This window comes from Sceloporus occidentalis, unplaced genomic scaffold (genome assembly GCF_023333645.1).
Source record: "Sceloporus occidentalis isolate IW3139 unplaced genomic scaffold, rSceOcc1.0.p SCAF_5, whole genome shotgun sequence".
Classification (NCBI taxonomy): Eukaryota; Metazoa; Chordata; class Lepidosauria; order Squamata; family Phrynosomatidae; genus Sceloporus; species Sceloporus occidentalis.
In genome coordinates, this window is record NW_028316985.1 from 180136498 (window position 1) to 180149894 (window position 13397).

At 52.0% G+C, this 13397-nt stretch overlaps 1 protein-coding gene across 1 annotated transcript in view; it reads right to left on the reverse strand.

Annotated features, from left to right (window-relative positions):
• LOC149313241 (A disintegrin and metalloproteinase with thrombospondin motifs 3-like) overlaps positions 1-13397 on the reverse strand; it is a 142309-nt gene that overhangs the window by 80888 nt on the left and 48024 nt on the right. The window contains exon 4 of the mRNA XM_089526333.1: positions 5429-5585. Coding sequence (XP_089382459.1) covers positions 5429-5585 — 157 coding nt within the window. The remainder of the gene's footprint in view (positions 1-5428; positions 5586-13397) is intronic.

Genomic DNA, 13397 nt, shown 5'->3' on the forward strand with positions numbered 1-13397 from the left:
GAATAGAGACTCATAGTGGCGATATGGACCCGCAGAGGGTACTACCACCTATGGGACCCCCGGCCCCGCCCACACCTAGTTGTTACCTACCTACCTACCTACCTATCTATCTATCTATGGCATTTGCCTATTGTTTCTCAGCCTACCAAATCTCTCAAGGTGATGGATAAAAATCCATTGTTGAATTTCACTGGGCAGTAGGTTGGACTGGATGACCCTTATGGTCTCTTACACCACCATGATTCCATGAAAATGTTTAAAATAGTAAATACGTAACTAAAATGTAGTTAAAGACAAAATAAAAACCCCTTTAAAAGTAGTTCTAAAATATTAGATTATTTTTAAAAAAAAAGTTTGAAAGAGAAAAAGTAATCACTCCTAATATCCAAAGATCAATTGAAATAACTGCATTTTAGCTGCCTGCTGAAATCTCAGGAGGGATGGAGGTGATATGATCACTTTCGGGAGAGAATTCCACAATTGGGATGCTACTGCAGACAATGCCCTGCCACATGTACCCATCAGCCTGCCCTCCCAAAAGTAGATAGGATGGGGTGGGATAGAATCTGCTGAAATGCTTAAATTTTGGGCAAGCTCATGTGACTATATATATATATATAGCCATCATGATTAGCACCAAGTGATAGCTTTATCCTCACTGAATAGGTCTAACCCCTCTTCTAAAGTTTTCTTATAGCATGTTTGAAACTAACTGTGTGAAACAACTTGTAACATAGGCTTTTGTAGACTTGGTCTATGAAAGCTTATGCTACAACATCCTCCACACAGTTAATCTCAAAGATGCTACAGGATCCCTTTGCATACTGATATTCCAGACTAACATGGCTATGTCTCTGAATAACATTAATGATATGGATGATTTAATATTCTGGTTATTATATTTGCCTAATGATCTCCAACATAATCTTCCTTTTTTTCACTGCAGCAGCACACTGGGTTAACATTTCCATTTATGGTGTAGTGGTTTGAGCATTGGATTATGACTCTGGAGAAATGAGTTTGAATCCCACCTCAGCCATGAAACTCACTGGGTGACCCTGGGCAAGTCCACTCTCTCAGCCTTAGAGGATGGCAATGGCAAACCCCCTCTGAAGAAACTTGCCAAGAAAACCCCATTAATTTGTTCAGTTTAGAGTCACCACAAATCAGAAATGACTTGAAGGCTTACAACAACAACAACACATCAGAACTCAAAGATTCCTTTCCTGGTCAGTCAATTCCAGCTCAGACATATGTATCATTACATAACTAAATGGCAGGAGTAACTGTAAGAGACTGTACCAACAAAAGTGCAAATTTAGCCTAAAAATAAACCTGGAATATCAAAAAGGTGAATTCAAGTTTTACTACAGGGGAAGGTGTAAACTTCCAGACTTTGTTGGACTACTATTCTCATCAGATGTAGCCAGCATAGTCACTCACCATGTGGAGTGATGGATGGTGAGAGTTATAGTCCCCAAAGTCACTTTTCTAAGCCCTGGCTTTATGACAAGGCCACACAAAGTGCAACTCATTGAGCTAAAGCAGCTTAACAGCCATGTTTGGCTACCAGCCTAGAAGTGCAAGAGTGAAGATGGTGGTTGCCATGGCATGTGTATTGCCATGCCACAATGCACAGCCGGTGGGCTGCATGCTTTAATGAGTGCCTGATTAGAGGTGCCAAAGTATTTCAAATGCAAACATCTTCCTTCAACAGGAGATAAATGGTGGCAGCTTTGCCTAAATGCAGAATAGTCTCTATATTTATTAGCATCTCATGGGGTGCAGATTCTTCCATGCACTTGCAACTGTATGAATGACAGCCTATTTTTCAGGGGGAAAGCTGCAAGCAGGCACCCCTGGCTATTTTGACATCCCTGAAAAGTTTCCTCAAAAATATGCCTCCAAATGCCCCACAATACACAGTAGGGCCATCTCTCTCTCTCTCTCTCTCTCTCTCTCTCTCTCTGTGTGTGTGTGTGTGTGTGTTGCATGCCTTCAAGTTGTTTTCAGTTTACAGCAATCCTAAGGTGGACAGACCACAGAGTTTTCTTGACAAGATTTGTGCAGAAGGGATGTGCCCTTGCCTTCCTCTGGGTGAAAGTGTGTGACTTGCCCAGTGTCGTCTACTGGGCTTCCATGGCTGAGTGGGGAATAAAATCCTGGTCTCCAGAGTTATACTCCAACACTCAATCCAGGGGGGAGTATTGGAATGAAGTGTATGGAGGCTGGTACAAACTCCAATCCATCAATAGTGAGCTGAACAGAGACAATGGCTTCCTGGCACACTACACATAATGTAACACTGGTTAACACCCCACTCTCACAAGTACACCCTTAGGCCTGTTACAGACTGCCAAAATAAAGCTGCTTCGGGTCTCTTTGGAGGTATGCTGTTTAAATGATGCATGCATCCTAAGAATTCAGAAGCTGCACCAAAGCTGCACTCCAGTGCTTAGGAATGGAGTGTGGCTTTGGCGCGACCTCCAGACTCTTAGGACCCATGCATCATTTAAATAGCATACCTCCAAAGAGACCCGAAGCAGCTTTATTTTGGCAGTCTGTAACAGGCCATCGTCAGTATATCATATAACCTTTCTGGTTCTCAGGCTGCATACACCACATTCCAAAACTCCCTGCACAATTCATATGGACATTCACCAACTTTAGGTAGTGTCTTTCCCCCAGCTTTTGCCCCTCAACAACCATAGTTAAAACTGAACTTGTTACTTCTTCACCCACCCAGACATTTTGCATTTCTATGGCCCGGTACACATGTGCAGCAAAACGCTGCCCCTCTTTGCTGTACAGCAGCATCTACATGTGGCTGCACAGATGTGCACTCAAAAAGTGCCACTCTAGGTGGCTCTTTTTTGCGCCGTCATAAGGGCTGCGATGCAGCCCTATGACGCTGTTTCTGCTGACAGGTGTCTGTATGCGGTGCCACAGCTGTGCAGCTGTGGCACCCGCTGTGTGGATGGGTGCACGCACCTGTGATGTCACTAGGGCTGGGCACATCTGGACACCCAGCCCTAGCGAGCCCTAATATTGCCACAAAATGTCCATCTGTACCGTGCCAAAGTTACCTTCGTGGGTAACACTTTAGTCCATGCGTCTAAGGAAGTAGACCAAGTCTATGAAAGCTTGTCCTAGAACCTCCTTCATACAGTTTGTTTCAAAGGTGCTACAGGACCCCTTCACATGCTGACCTCTAGAGTAGTGGTGGAGAAATTATGGCACACAGACCATATGAGACCCAGTTGTGTCCCCAAAGCCTCCTTGACATCTTGCATCCTCCAGGGAGAAAGAAAACAGAGGAAAAAGAATGACTATTCAAAATTGGCCAGTAACTACTTCTTGAGGTCTCCAGGAGCAGCAGATACCCCAAAGCACCTCCAGCACACACCCTATGAGACAAATTGGCCAGAAATGGAAACCAGAAATCACTGTATAAATTTGTCTATAAGTCTAAAAATTTACACCCCAAAATTGACCCCAAAATCTCAGGTCAACTTATTTATGGATCACTATGGTAATCTGATAGCAGCTCTTTCAGATTTCCCTTGCAGTTGGTAGAGCAGTTTATTTCTCTCTTGCACCAAGCAGAAAGAGTTCTGGGTAACTGATTGATATTGCTGTTTGTCCCTCTCTGCCTGCACATCTGGCTGAAACAAAAGTTGAAACGATGAAGCAAAAAGTCTCAACGAGTCTCCCTTGCCATACGCACACATACATACACTGAAGGAGCCTCCAGGTTTTACCCTCAGCCTATTCACGGGTCATGGCAAAATCCATAATTTTGGCCCCCAAACCTGACCTTGGCTTATACATGAGGTCAACTTATAGTTGAGTATATGCAGTAGCTAAAGAGTTCCCATACCTTGGATCAAATCAGAATGGAGACTGCAGTCAGGAAATCAGAAGATGAGGAATGGGAATGGCAGCCATGAAAGAACTAGATAAAATCCTAAAGGGTAAAGATATACAACTAAACAGTAAAGTTGGAATCGTCCAAGCCATTGTATTCCCAATCACTATGTACAGATATGAGAGCCGGACAGTGAAGAAAGCAGATAAGAGGAAAATCAACTCATTTGAGATCTGATGATGGAAAAGAGTATTGAGATACTCTGGACAGCCAAAAAGACAAATAAATGTGTCTTTGAGCATATAAAGCTAGAAATCACCCTAGAAGCCAAGATGACCAAACTGAGGGTTTCATACTTTGGCCACAACATGAGAAGGCATGACTCATTAGAAAAGACAATAATGCTAGGGAAAGTGGAGAGCAGTAGAAAGAGAGGAAGACTACATGCCAAATGGATAGACTCAATCAAGGAAGTGACAGGCCTGAAATTACAGGATCTAAGCAGTAGAGCAGTAGAGGGCAGAAGGTCTTGGAGATGTCTATCCACAGTCTCCAGGAGTCCGGGATAACTCAAGAGCAGTTAACAACAGCAACAAAGAACCACAGAACCAAAAGGTCTATTCTAGTTATGACTCCATTTTCATAAAATCATAAAGTTGGAAGAGACCCCAAGGACCATTCAGTCCAACTTCCTGTCATGCAGGTAGACACACTCAAAGCACTCCCAACAGATGGCCATCCAGCCTCAGCTTAAAAACTTCCAAAGAAAGAGACTCTGCTACACTTCAAGAACAGCTTTAGTCAGTGCCAAATCCAATAGTGTGTTACATCTGTTCTCAGCTGTGACAGAAGCTGGAAGTAATCAACTTTCTGATCTGTAAATGGATTGCCAAGACACTCAGCAGTGGGGCCCTCCCACACATTCCCCCTCGGTTGACTTGACTTCCATAATTACAATACCCAGCACAGTAATCTCAAGGTAAATCAATCACCTAGCACTCTACCTTTATAAATAACAATCTCCTTACAACGGATTTACCTTCTCAGCTCTTCAAGAAAACTTAGGTGCATTAAGTGTCGAACAATGATGAAAAAGCACAGACAAGCTTCATTTATGAAAGGAGCATGCCGCAACTATGTCACTATACCACAAAGGCTCCAATTTAGAGCCCATTTGTAATACAGTGCAAGTACACCTCAGTTAATGAAGAAGATGTGTTCCTGGACTTTACCTCTTTATTTTACCGCTGGTAGCACAGGTAGAAATAATATGGAAAGAACAGGGATATGCTCCTACACCAATAAAAAGAAGAAGAAGAAGAAGAGCTGTTCATTTCAGCAACCTTTATATTCAAAACTAACATTGTAGATATCTGTAGTGAAACTACCAGGCCAGGTAAGCCTGGTCTAAGTGAACAAAAACATTTTGTTTTTTGTGGCTTTTTTGGACCATGTGGCCATGTTCTAGAAGAGTTTTCTCCTTCTAGATTTGTGCTGCAATTAAAAAACAACAACAGGAAATTGTGATGGTAAATTCAAGGAAGCATAGTTGAGCTATACCTTTACTTTGGAAGTCAGGGAGCATATCCGTTGGTTCCTTGGCAATTGCTGACCTCCTATAAACCATGTGAAGCCTTCCGCTTTCTTCATCCATTTGTTTCCCTTTCTCCAATGGCTCAATGAAATATTCATCTTCACCTGCTTTTATCATTCCGGCCTAGTAAGAGAGGAAAACGAAAGAGCACAGAAAACACATGAAGAATCAATTCTTCTATTCAGTGCAATAATAAATTAAGCTAGGAGCCAGAAGATCTAAGGAAGCATCTCCTCTCATATCTACCTATGCAAACTCTAAGGTCATAATCGAAGATCCTCTTCTTCATGACCACACCCTCCGCCGACACGCCGACGCCGCCACCGCCGGACTGCACCCTTGCCAAGCAGCCCCCTCCCGGGGCTTGGAAGTGCGACGCTGCGCAGCTGCGCACCGTCCCCGAGAGTGCTGCTTTGGACTTGGGGAACACCGCAGCTGGGGCTGGGACTGCCTGGCCTTGGTGTTTTGCGGCCAACTGGGCGTGAAGGCCCTTTAAGGACTACCTGGGGGGAAGTTTGGGTGGAGCCCCGCTGGTGAGAGCGGCGGGGATAAGAAGCCGGGAAACCGGACCCACCCGACACGCCCCCTCCGCCGACACGCCGACGCCGCCACCGCCGGACTGCACCCTTGCCAAGCAGCCCCCTCCCGGGGCTTGGAAGTGCGACGCTGCGCAGCTGCGCACCGTCCCCGAGAGTGCTGCTTTGGACTTGGGGAACACCGCAGCTGGGGCTGGGACTGCCTGGCCTTGGTGTTTTGCGGCCAACTGGGCGTGAAGGCCCTTTAAGGACTACCTGGGGGGAAGTTTGGGTGGAGCCCCGCTGGTGAGAGCGGCGGGGATAAGAAGCCGGGAAACCGGACCCACCCGACACGCCCCCTCCGCCGACACGCCGACGCCGCCACCGCCGGACTGCACCCTTGCCAAGCAGCCCCCTCCCGGGGCTTGGAAGTGCGACGCTGCGCAGCTGCGCACCGTCCCCGAGAGTGCTGCTTTGGACTTGGGGAACACCGCAGCTGGGGCTGGGACTGCCTGGCCTTGGTGTTTTGCGGCCAACTGGGCGTGAAGGCCCTTTAAGGACTACCTGGGGGGAAGTTTGGGTGGAGCCCCGCTGGTGAGAGCGGCGGGGATAAGAAGCCGGGAAACCGGACCCACCCGACACGCCCCCTCCGCCGACACGCCGACGCCGCCACCGCCGGACTGCACCCTTGCCAAGCAGCCCCCTCCCGGGGCTTGGAAGTGCGACGCTGCGCAGCTGCGCACCGTCCCCGAGAGTGCTGCTTTGGACTTGGGGAACACCGCAGCTGGGGCTGGGACTGCCTGGCCTTGGTGTTTTGCGGCCAACTGGGCGTGAAGGCCCTTTAAGGACTACCTGGGGGGAAGTTTGGGTGGAGCCCCGCTGGTGAGAGCGGCGGGGATAAGAAGCCGGGAAACCGGACCCACCCGACACGCCCCCTCCGCCGACACGCCGACGCCGCCACCGCCGGACTGCACCCTTGCCAAGCAGCCCCCTCCCGGGGCTTGGAAGTGCGACGCTGCGCAGCTGCGCACCGTCCCCGAGAGTGCTGCTTTGGACTTGGGGAACACCGCAGCTGCGGAACTGCGCAGCTGCGCAGTTCCCATCAGGGCGTAGGAACGTGCTAGCCCGGGGAGCATGAGGATGCCTATAGTGGCTGCCCTCTGCTCCACTAGCTGCCATAGAGGGTTGGGGGGAGGTTAGGGATGCGGGGGATGCCAGGGCCAGGGATGACATCTGGGAGAGCGGAGCTCCCATTGAGGTAGTGTGGGGCAGGGGGAGGTATGGTGGTGGGAGAAGGGACCTGCGTTCCAGAGGAAGGCGAGATAGATGCGTTATATCTATCTCGCCTTCCTGTCCCTCTCCCAACCTAAAGGACCTGAGGGTCTCTCCAACCGTGCCACAAACCCTGTCGCTGCTCCTGTGCAATGCCAGGTCTATCAACAACAAGTCCCACATCCTCCATGACCTTCTGGAGGACTCTAGGTGTGACCTGGCTTGCATTACCGAGACCTGGCTGGGGCCTGAAGGGGATGCTGTGTGGGCTCAGGCCCTGCCTGCTGGGTACTCGGTGAAGGACCAGCACAGGTTAGGTGGGCGGGGGGGGGGGTGTGGCCTTGGTACATAGGAACACCGTGTCCCTCACCCGGAACCACGTCCGACAGACCTCCTATATTGAGTGTGTTTACCTGACCCTAAAGGCCAAGGACAGTCTAGGGATTCTGTTGGTGTATCGGCCACCCCGTGCATTAGCGGACTCCCTTAACGAGCTGACACAGCTGGTCGCTGAGCTGATGTTGGAGACGCCCAGGCTTCTTGTCCTGGGTGACTTTAACATCTCCCTCACGGCCAGCTATGTTCCATCCGGTGCGGCTCGGGAATTCATGGAGACCATGACGGCCATGGGCCTGTCCCAGCTGATACAGGGTCCTACGCATTGTGCGGGTAACACACTCGATTTGGTCTTCTGCACGGACGCGGAAAATCCGTGGGTGGAAATTGCTAAGATTTCCCCCGTGTCATGGACGGATCATTTCCTGGTAGAGGTGAAAATCAAGGCTTCTACCCGGATCCCTCCCGGGGGTGGTGGACCAGTTAGGATGGTCCACCCTCGAAGGCTGATGGAACCTCAGAGGTTCCAAGAAGCCTTAGAGGGGCTCACGGTTGGAAAAGACGGCGACTCTGTTGATGCCCTCACCGGTATCTGGAATACCGGCCTCTCTGGGGCTATACACAGAATCGCTCCCAAGCGTCCTCTCAGGCCCGCTTCCAATCGTAAGCCCTGGTATACGGAAGATCTCCGGGCGAGGAAGCGGGTCCTGCGACGACTAGAGTACCGTTGGCGGAAACACCTACGCTTAAACGACAAGACTCTCCTAGACCGCTTGTTGAAGGACTATGGAGAGGCAATACGAGCAACTAAGAATTCGTTCTATGGTGCTCGTATTGCGTCCGCGGAGTCACGTCCGGCAGAGTTGTTCAGGGTAGTCAGGGAGCTAACTCAGCTCCCTCCTGCCCCGAACCAGATCCTTGAACCTTCAAAGGCCTGCTGTGACCTTTTTAATGACTTTTTTGTGGATAAAACTTCTCGCATAAGCGATGGTCTGAACGCCGATGCTAATGCAGAGCCTAGGGTAGAAGTGTCCAGAGCCTCCGTGGACTGTGTTACACTGGATCAGTTTGAGTTGGTGAGTACCGAGGATGTGGACAAGATCCTCGGAAGTGTTCGGAAAACGACCTGCTCTCTTGATCCCTGCCCCTCGTGGTTAGCGGCCCAGGGGGGACCGGTAGTAACGACATTGCTACACCGGATAATTAACACCTCTTTGAGGGATGGGCAGTTTCCATCGGATCTAAAATTGGCCATCGTAAGACCGATCCTAAAAAAGCCCTCCCTCGACCCCCTGGTACATAATAATTATCGGCCTGTTTCACTGCTACCATTTTTGGGGAAGGTGATCGAGAGGGCGGTTGCAATCCAGCTTCAGGCGATCTTGGATGAAACTGATTATCTGGATCCATTTCAAACTGGCTTCCGGGCGGGTCACGGGGTTGAGACGGCCATGGTCGCCTTGGTCGATGATCTCCGTCTGAGCATCGACAGGGGTAGCGTGTCCCTGTTGGTGCTCTTGGACATCTCAGCGGCTTTCGATACCATAGACCATGGTATCCTTCTGGGGCGCCTGGCGGAGGTTGGGATCGGAGGCACTGCGCTCCAGTGGTTCCGGTCCTACCTCTCTGGGAGGTCCCAGATGGTGCAGCTGGGAGACGTGTGCTCCAGTGAGCGGGCCCTTAAAACTGGGGTCCCTCAAGGAGCCATTCTGTCTCCCATGCTATTCAACATTTACATGAAACCGCTGGGAGAGATCATCCGGAGACATGGGGCGCGGGGTTATCAGTACGCTGATGACACCCAGATTATTTTCTCTATGTCTCCGACTGATGCAGTGACCAGGGATGGCGTCTCTCCTCTCGTGGCCTGTCTGGAGTCAGTAATGGACTGGATGAGGAAAAACCGACTCAAACTAAATCCAGAGAAAACGGAGCTACTAGTGATAGGTTCCCCCGGTCCGGGAATGGCGGTGGTTCCACCTGTCCTGAACGGGGTCACGCTCCCTGTGAAGGACTCCGTGCGCAGTCTGGGAGTGCTTCTTGATTCGTCGCTTCATCTAACTGCTCAGGTGAATGCGACGGTCAAGAGCACCTGTTATCAGCTTCGGCTGATCCGCCAGCTGCGCCCATACCTGGACCGGAGGGACCTAGAAACTGTTGTACACGCCCTGGTAACTTCGAGATTAGACTTCTGCAATGTACTCTACATGGGGCAACCCTTATACCAAACTCGGAAGCTCCAATTGGTACAGAATATGGCAGCCCGGCTGGTCACTGGTGCGACCAGGACCAGCCATATAACACCTATACTTAGAGATCTTCACTGGCTGCCTATACGCTTCCGAGCTCAATATAAGGCGTTGGTTATCACCTATAAAGCCCTAAATGGCTTGGGCCCAGGATTCCTGAAGGACCGCCTCTCCCCGTACAATCCGCCTCGCACCCTCAGAACATCTGGGCAGCAATTGCTGAAGGTGCCAGGGGCTAGGCTAGCTTCTACCTCTAGAAGAGCCTTTTCCACAGCTGCCCCTGCCCTTTGGAACACGCTGCCCACCGAGCTCCGCTCATCTACTACCCTGGCCCAATTTAGGAAGGACCTCAAGACCTTCCTATTTAAGCAGGCATTCCCCGATTAAACATCCTGCGGGCCTCCCTCCTCTTCCGTGGCCATGAGGATGGGCTAACGGGGCTTTTTATTGTTTTTATTGTATTGATGTTGTAATATGTTTGTTTTTAACCTGTCTTTGTGCTCTGTTCGCACTTGTAAGCCGCCCTGATCTTCTTGGAAGGGCGGGATATAAATAAAGATTTTATTTTATTATTATTATTAAGTAGATGACTAAAGAGACCGAGTGGTTCTGTAGTGGTTTGAGCATTGGCCTATGACTCTGGGGATCAAGGTTTGATTTTCCGCTCAGCCATGGGTGAGTCACACACTCTCAGTCCCAAAAAACCCAGTGATAGGTTTGCCTTAAGGTCACCATAAGTCAGAAATGACTTGAAGACACCCAACAACAACAAAGATGACTTTTCCAGGGAGGCACCCTACCTGTGGCATGCACTTTTGCGGGATGCCAGGTTCATTAAGCATTTCCTTCGATGTTGCTGGTATTTTAACTTTGGTTCTCTTCTGTCCCCTATCCTATATAACATCTATATGAAACCACTAGGAGAGGTTGTCCAGAGTTTTGGGGTCACATGTTACTAGTATGCTGACGATACCCAGCTCTACTACTCCATTCTACCAAATTCCAAGGAAGCTGTTCCTGTGCTAAAGCGGTGTGTTACAGCTGCAATGGACTGGAAACAAATGCGCCCCTTCATGGAAAAGTCAGATCTGACTGCAGTAACACATACCATGGTTACATCCTATTTGGATTACTGTAATGCACTCTACATGGGGCTGCCTTTGAAAAGTGGTCAGAAACTTCAGGTGACCTAAAGGACTGCAGCCAGATTGTTAACTGGGCTGACTACAGGAAGCATACAACATCTTTGTTGCAACAACTCCATTGGCTGCTAGTCTGTTTCCAAGCACAATCACAATCCAAAGGGCTGATGATCACTTATAAAGCCATATATATCTTAGATCCAGGGTACTGGAAGAACTGTGTATTCCTTTATGACAGGGGTCGGCAACCTCCGGCCCGCGGGCTGGATCCGGCCCGCGGGCGCCTTCCCGCCGGCCCCCAGTCCCTCCCGCCGCCGAAATCGCCGCCGATTTCGGCGGCTTCAGCCGCCATTTTGCCCTTCAAAATGGCGACGAAGTCTCGCGCGACCAAAAAGGTCGCGCGAGATTTCGCCGCCATTTTGAAGAGCAAAATGGCAGCACCCTTTACGAGGCCCGCTGCGGCCTCCGGAGCCCCGAAACGGGGCTCTAGCAGCCGCAGCGGGCCCCTGGGAGGCCCGTTGCCTCCGCTGGGGCCCTCCAGGAGGGCTCCTGCGACGGCAGCGGGCCCCTGGAGGCCAGTTGCCGTTGCTGGGGCCCTCCAGGAGGGCTCCTGCGACGGCAATGGGCCCCTGGGAGGCCAGTTGCTGTCCCTTGGGCCCTCCAGGAGGGCTCCTGCGACAGCAGAGGGCCTCCCAGAGGCCAGTTGCCTGCACCAGAGTCCTCCAGGAGGGCTCCAATGGCGGCAGCGGGCCCCTGGGAGGCCCGTTGCCGTCGCTGGGGTCCTCCAGGAGGGCTCCTGCGACGGCAGCGGGCCCGCTGGGAGGCCAGTTGCCGTCGCAGGGGCCCTCCAGGAGGGCTCCGACGGCGGCAGCGGGGCCCTGGCGTCAGGGGCCAGCAAAGACGGGGAGGCCTCCAGCGCTGGCGGTCCCCGCCGGCTCTTTCCTGGCCTCTGACAGGGCCTGGGGCCCCGTTAGGGGCCGGCAAAGAGGAGGTGGCATGGCCCCTGGGGGTGGAAGCTCCGCCCCCGGGGGTGGAAGCTCCACCCCCGGGGGTGGAAGCTCTGCCCCCAGCATGCGGCCCCGCCCCCGGGGTGGAAGCTCCACCCCCCGGCTTCGGCCCCCCCAGTTGTCTGGGGGACACCAACCCGGCCCCCGGCTCAAAAAGGTTGCCTACCCCTGCTTTATGAGCTCTTTAGAGCTCTACAGTCACACAGAGAGGTAATTTTCTCTGTCCCATCACCTTTTCAGGCTTTTTTGGTGGGAACAAGGGAGAGAGCCTTCTCAGTGGCTGCTCCCAGACTTTGGAACTCCCTCCTTTGGAACCTCCCTTCCTCATCCTTGTTCTCTTTCTGTCAGCAAGTGAAGGCATTTTATGCCATCAGGGTCTTGGAAACTGACCGGGCTTGGCTTTTAATGCTATGTGTTGCTGTTTTTAAGTTTTGCAGAGGGTAATTGCTCTGAGGAGGTTAACCATGTCTTCAAATTTCATGCATTTGTGTAAGCATTCTCATACATATATACGCACACACCCAATACAAGTCCAAATGAAGCCTACATTTTCATATTTCTGAATCTCAGTTCAGATTAGGAGATGAACTGGGTTGAATTAGATCCTAATCAGCCTGAATCAAATCAGGGCCCAGATCAGGGGTAGGCAACCTTTTTGAGCCGGGGGCCGGGTTGCTGTCCCTCAGGCGACTGGGAGGCCGAAGCCGGGGGTGGAGCTTCACCCCTCCGGGGTGGGGCCACGTGCCGGGGGTGGAGCTTCAACCCTCCGGGGCGGGGCCACGTGCCGGGAGTGGAGCTTCCACCCTCCGGGGCGGGGCCGTGTGCCGGGGGGTGTTGCTTCCACCCTCCAGGGGCGGGGCCGCATGCCGAGGGCGGAGCTTCCAGCCTCCGGGGGTGAGGCCTCCCCATCTTTGCTGGCCCCTGACGGGGCCCCAGGCCCCATCAGAGACCAGCAAAAAAGCTGGGGGGGCCGCCAGCGCTGGAGGGCCCCCTGGAGGGCCCCAGCGACAGCACCGAGCCTCCCAGAGGCCCCCTGCCGCCCTCGGAGCCCTCCTGGAGGGCCCCGGAGACGGCTGCGGGCCTCCTAGAGGCCCGCCGCCGCGGCCGCCCATTGGAGCTTTTCGCCGCCATTTTGGGCAGCAAAATGGCGGCGAGGTCACGCGAGACTTCGCCGCCATTTTGGGTGAAAAAATGGCGGCGGCCATAGCCCCAGAGGCCGCTATGGGCGCCGCCATTTTTTCGCCCAAAATGGTGGCGCCCAGAGCGGCGAAAAGCCGTGACGGCCGGCTGCCGCGGCAGCGGCAGCAACAGCAGCCAGGGGCCGGTCGCCAGGCCTCTGCGGGCCGCATCCAGCCCGCGGGCTGGAGGTTGCCGACCCCTGGCCCAGATGATATAATAAAATGGGAAGAAAGCT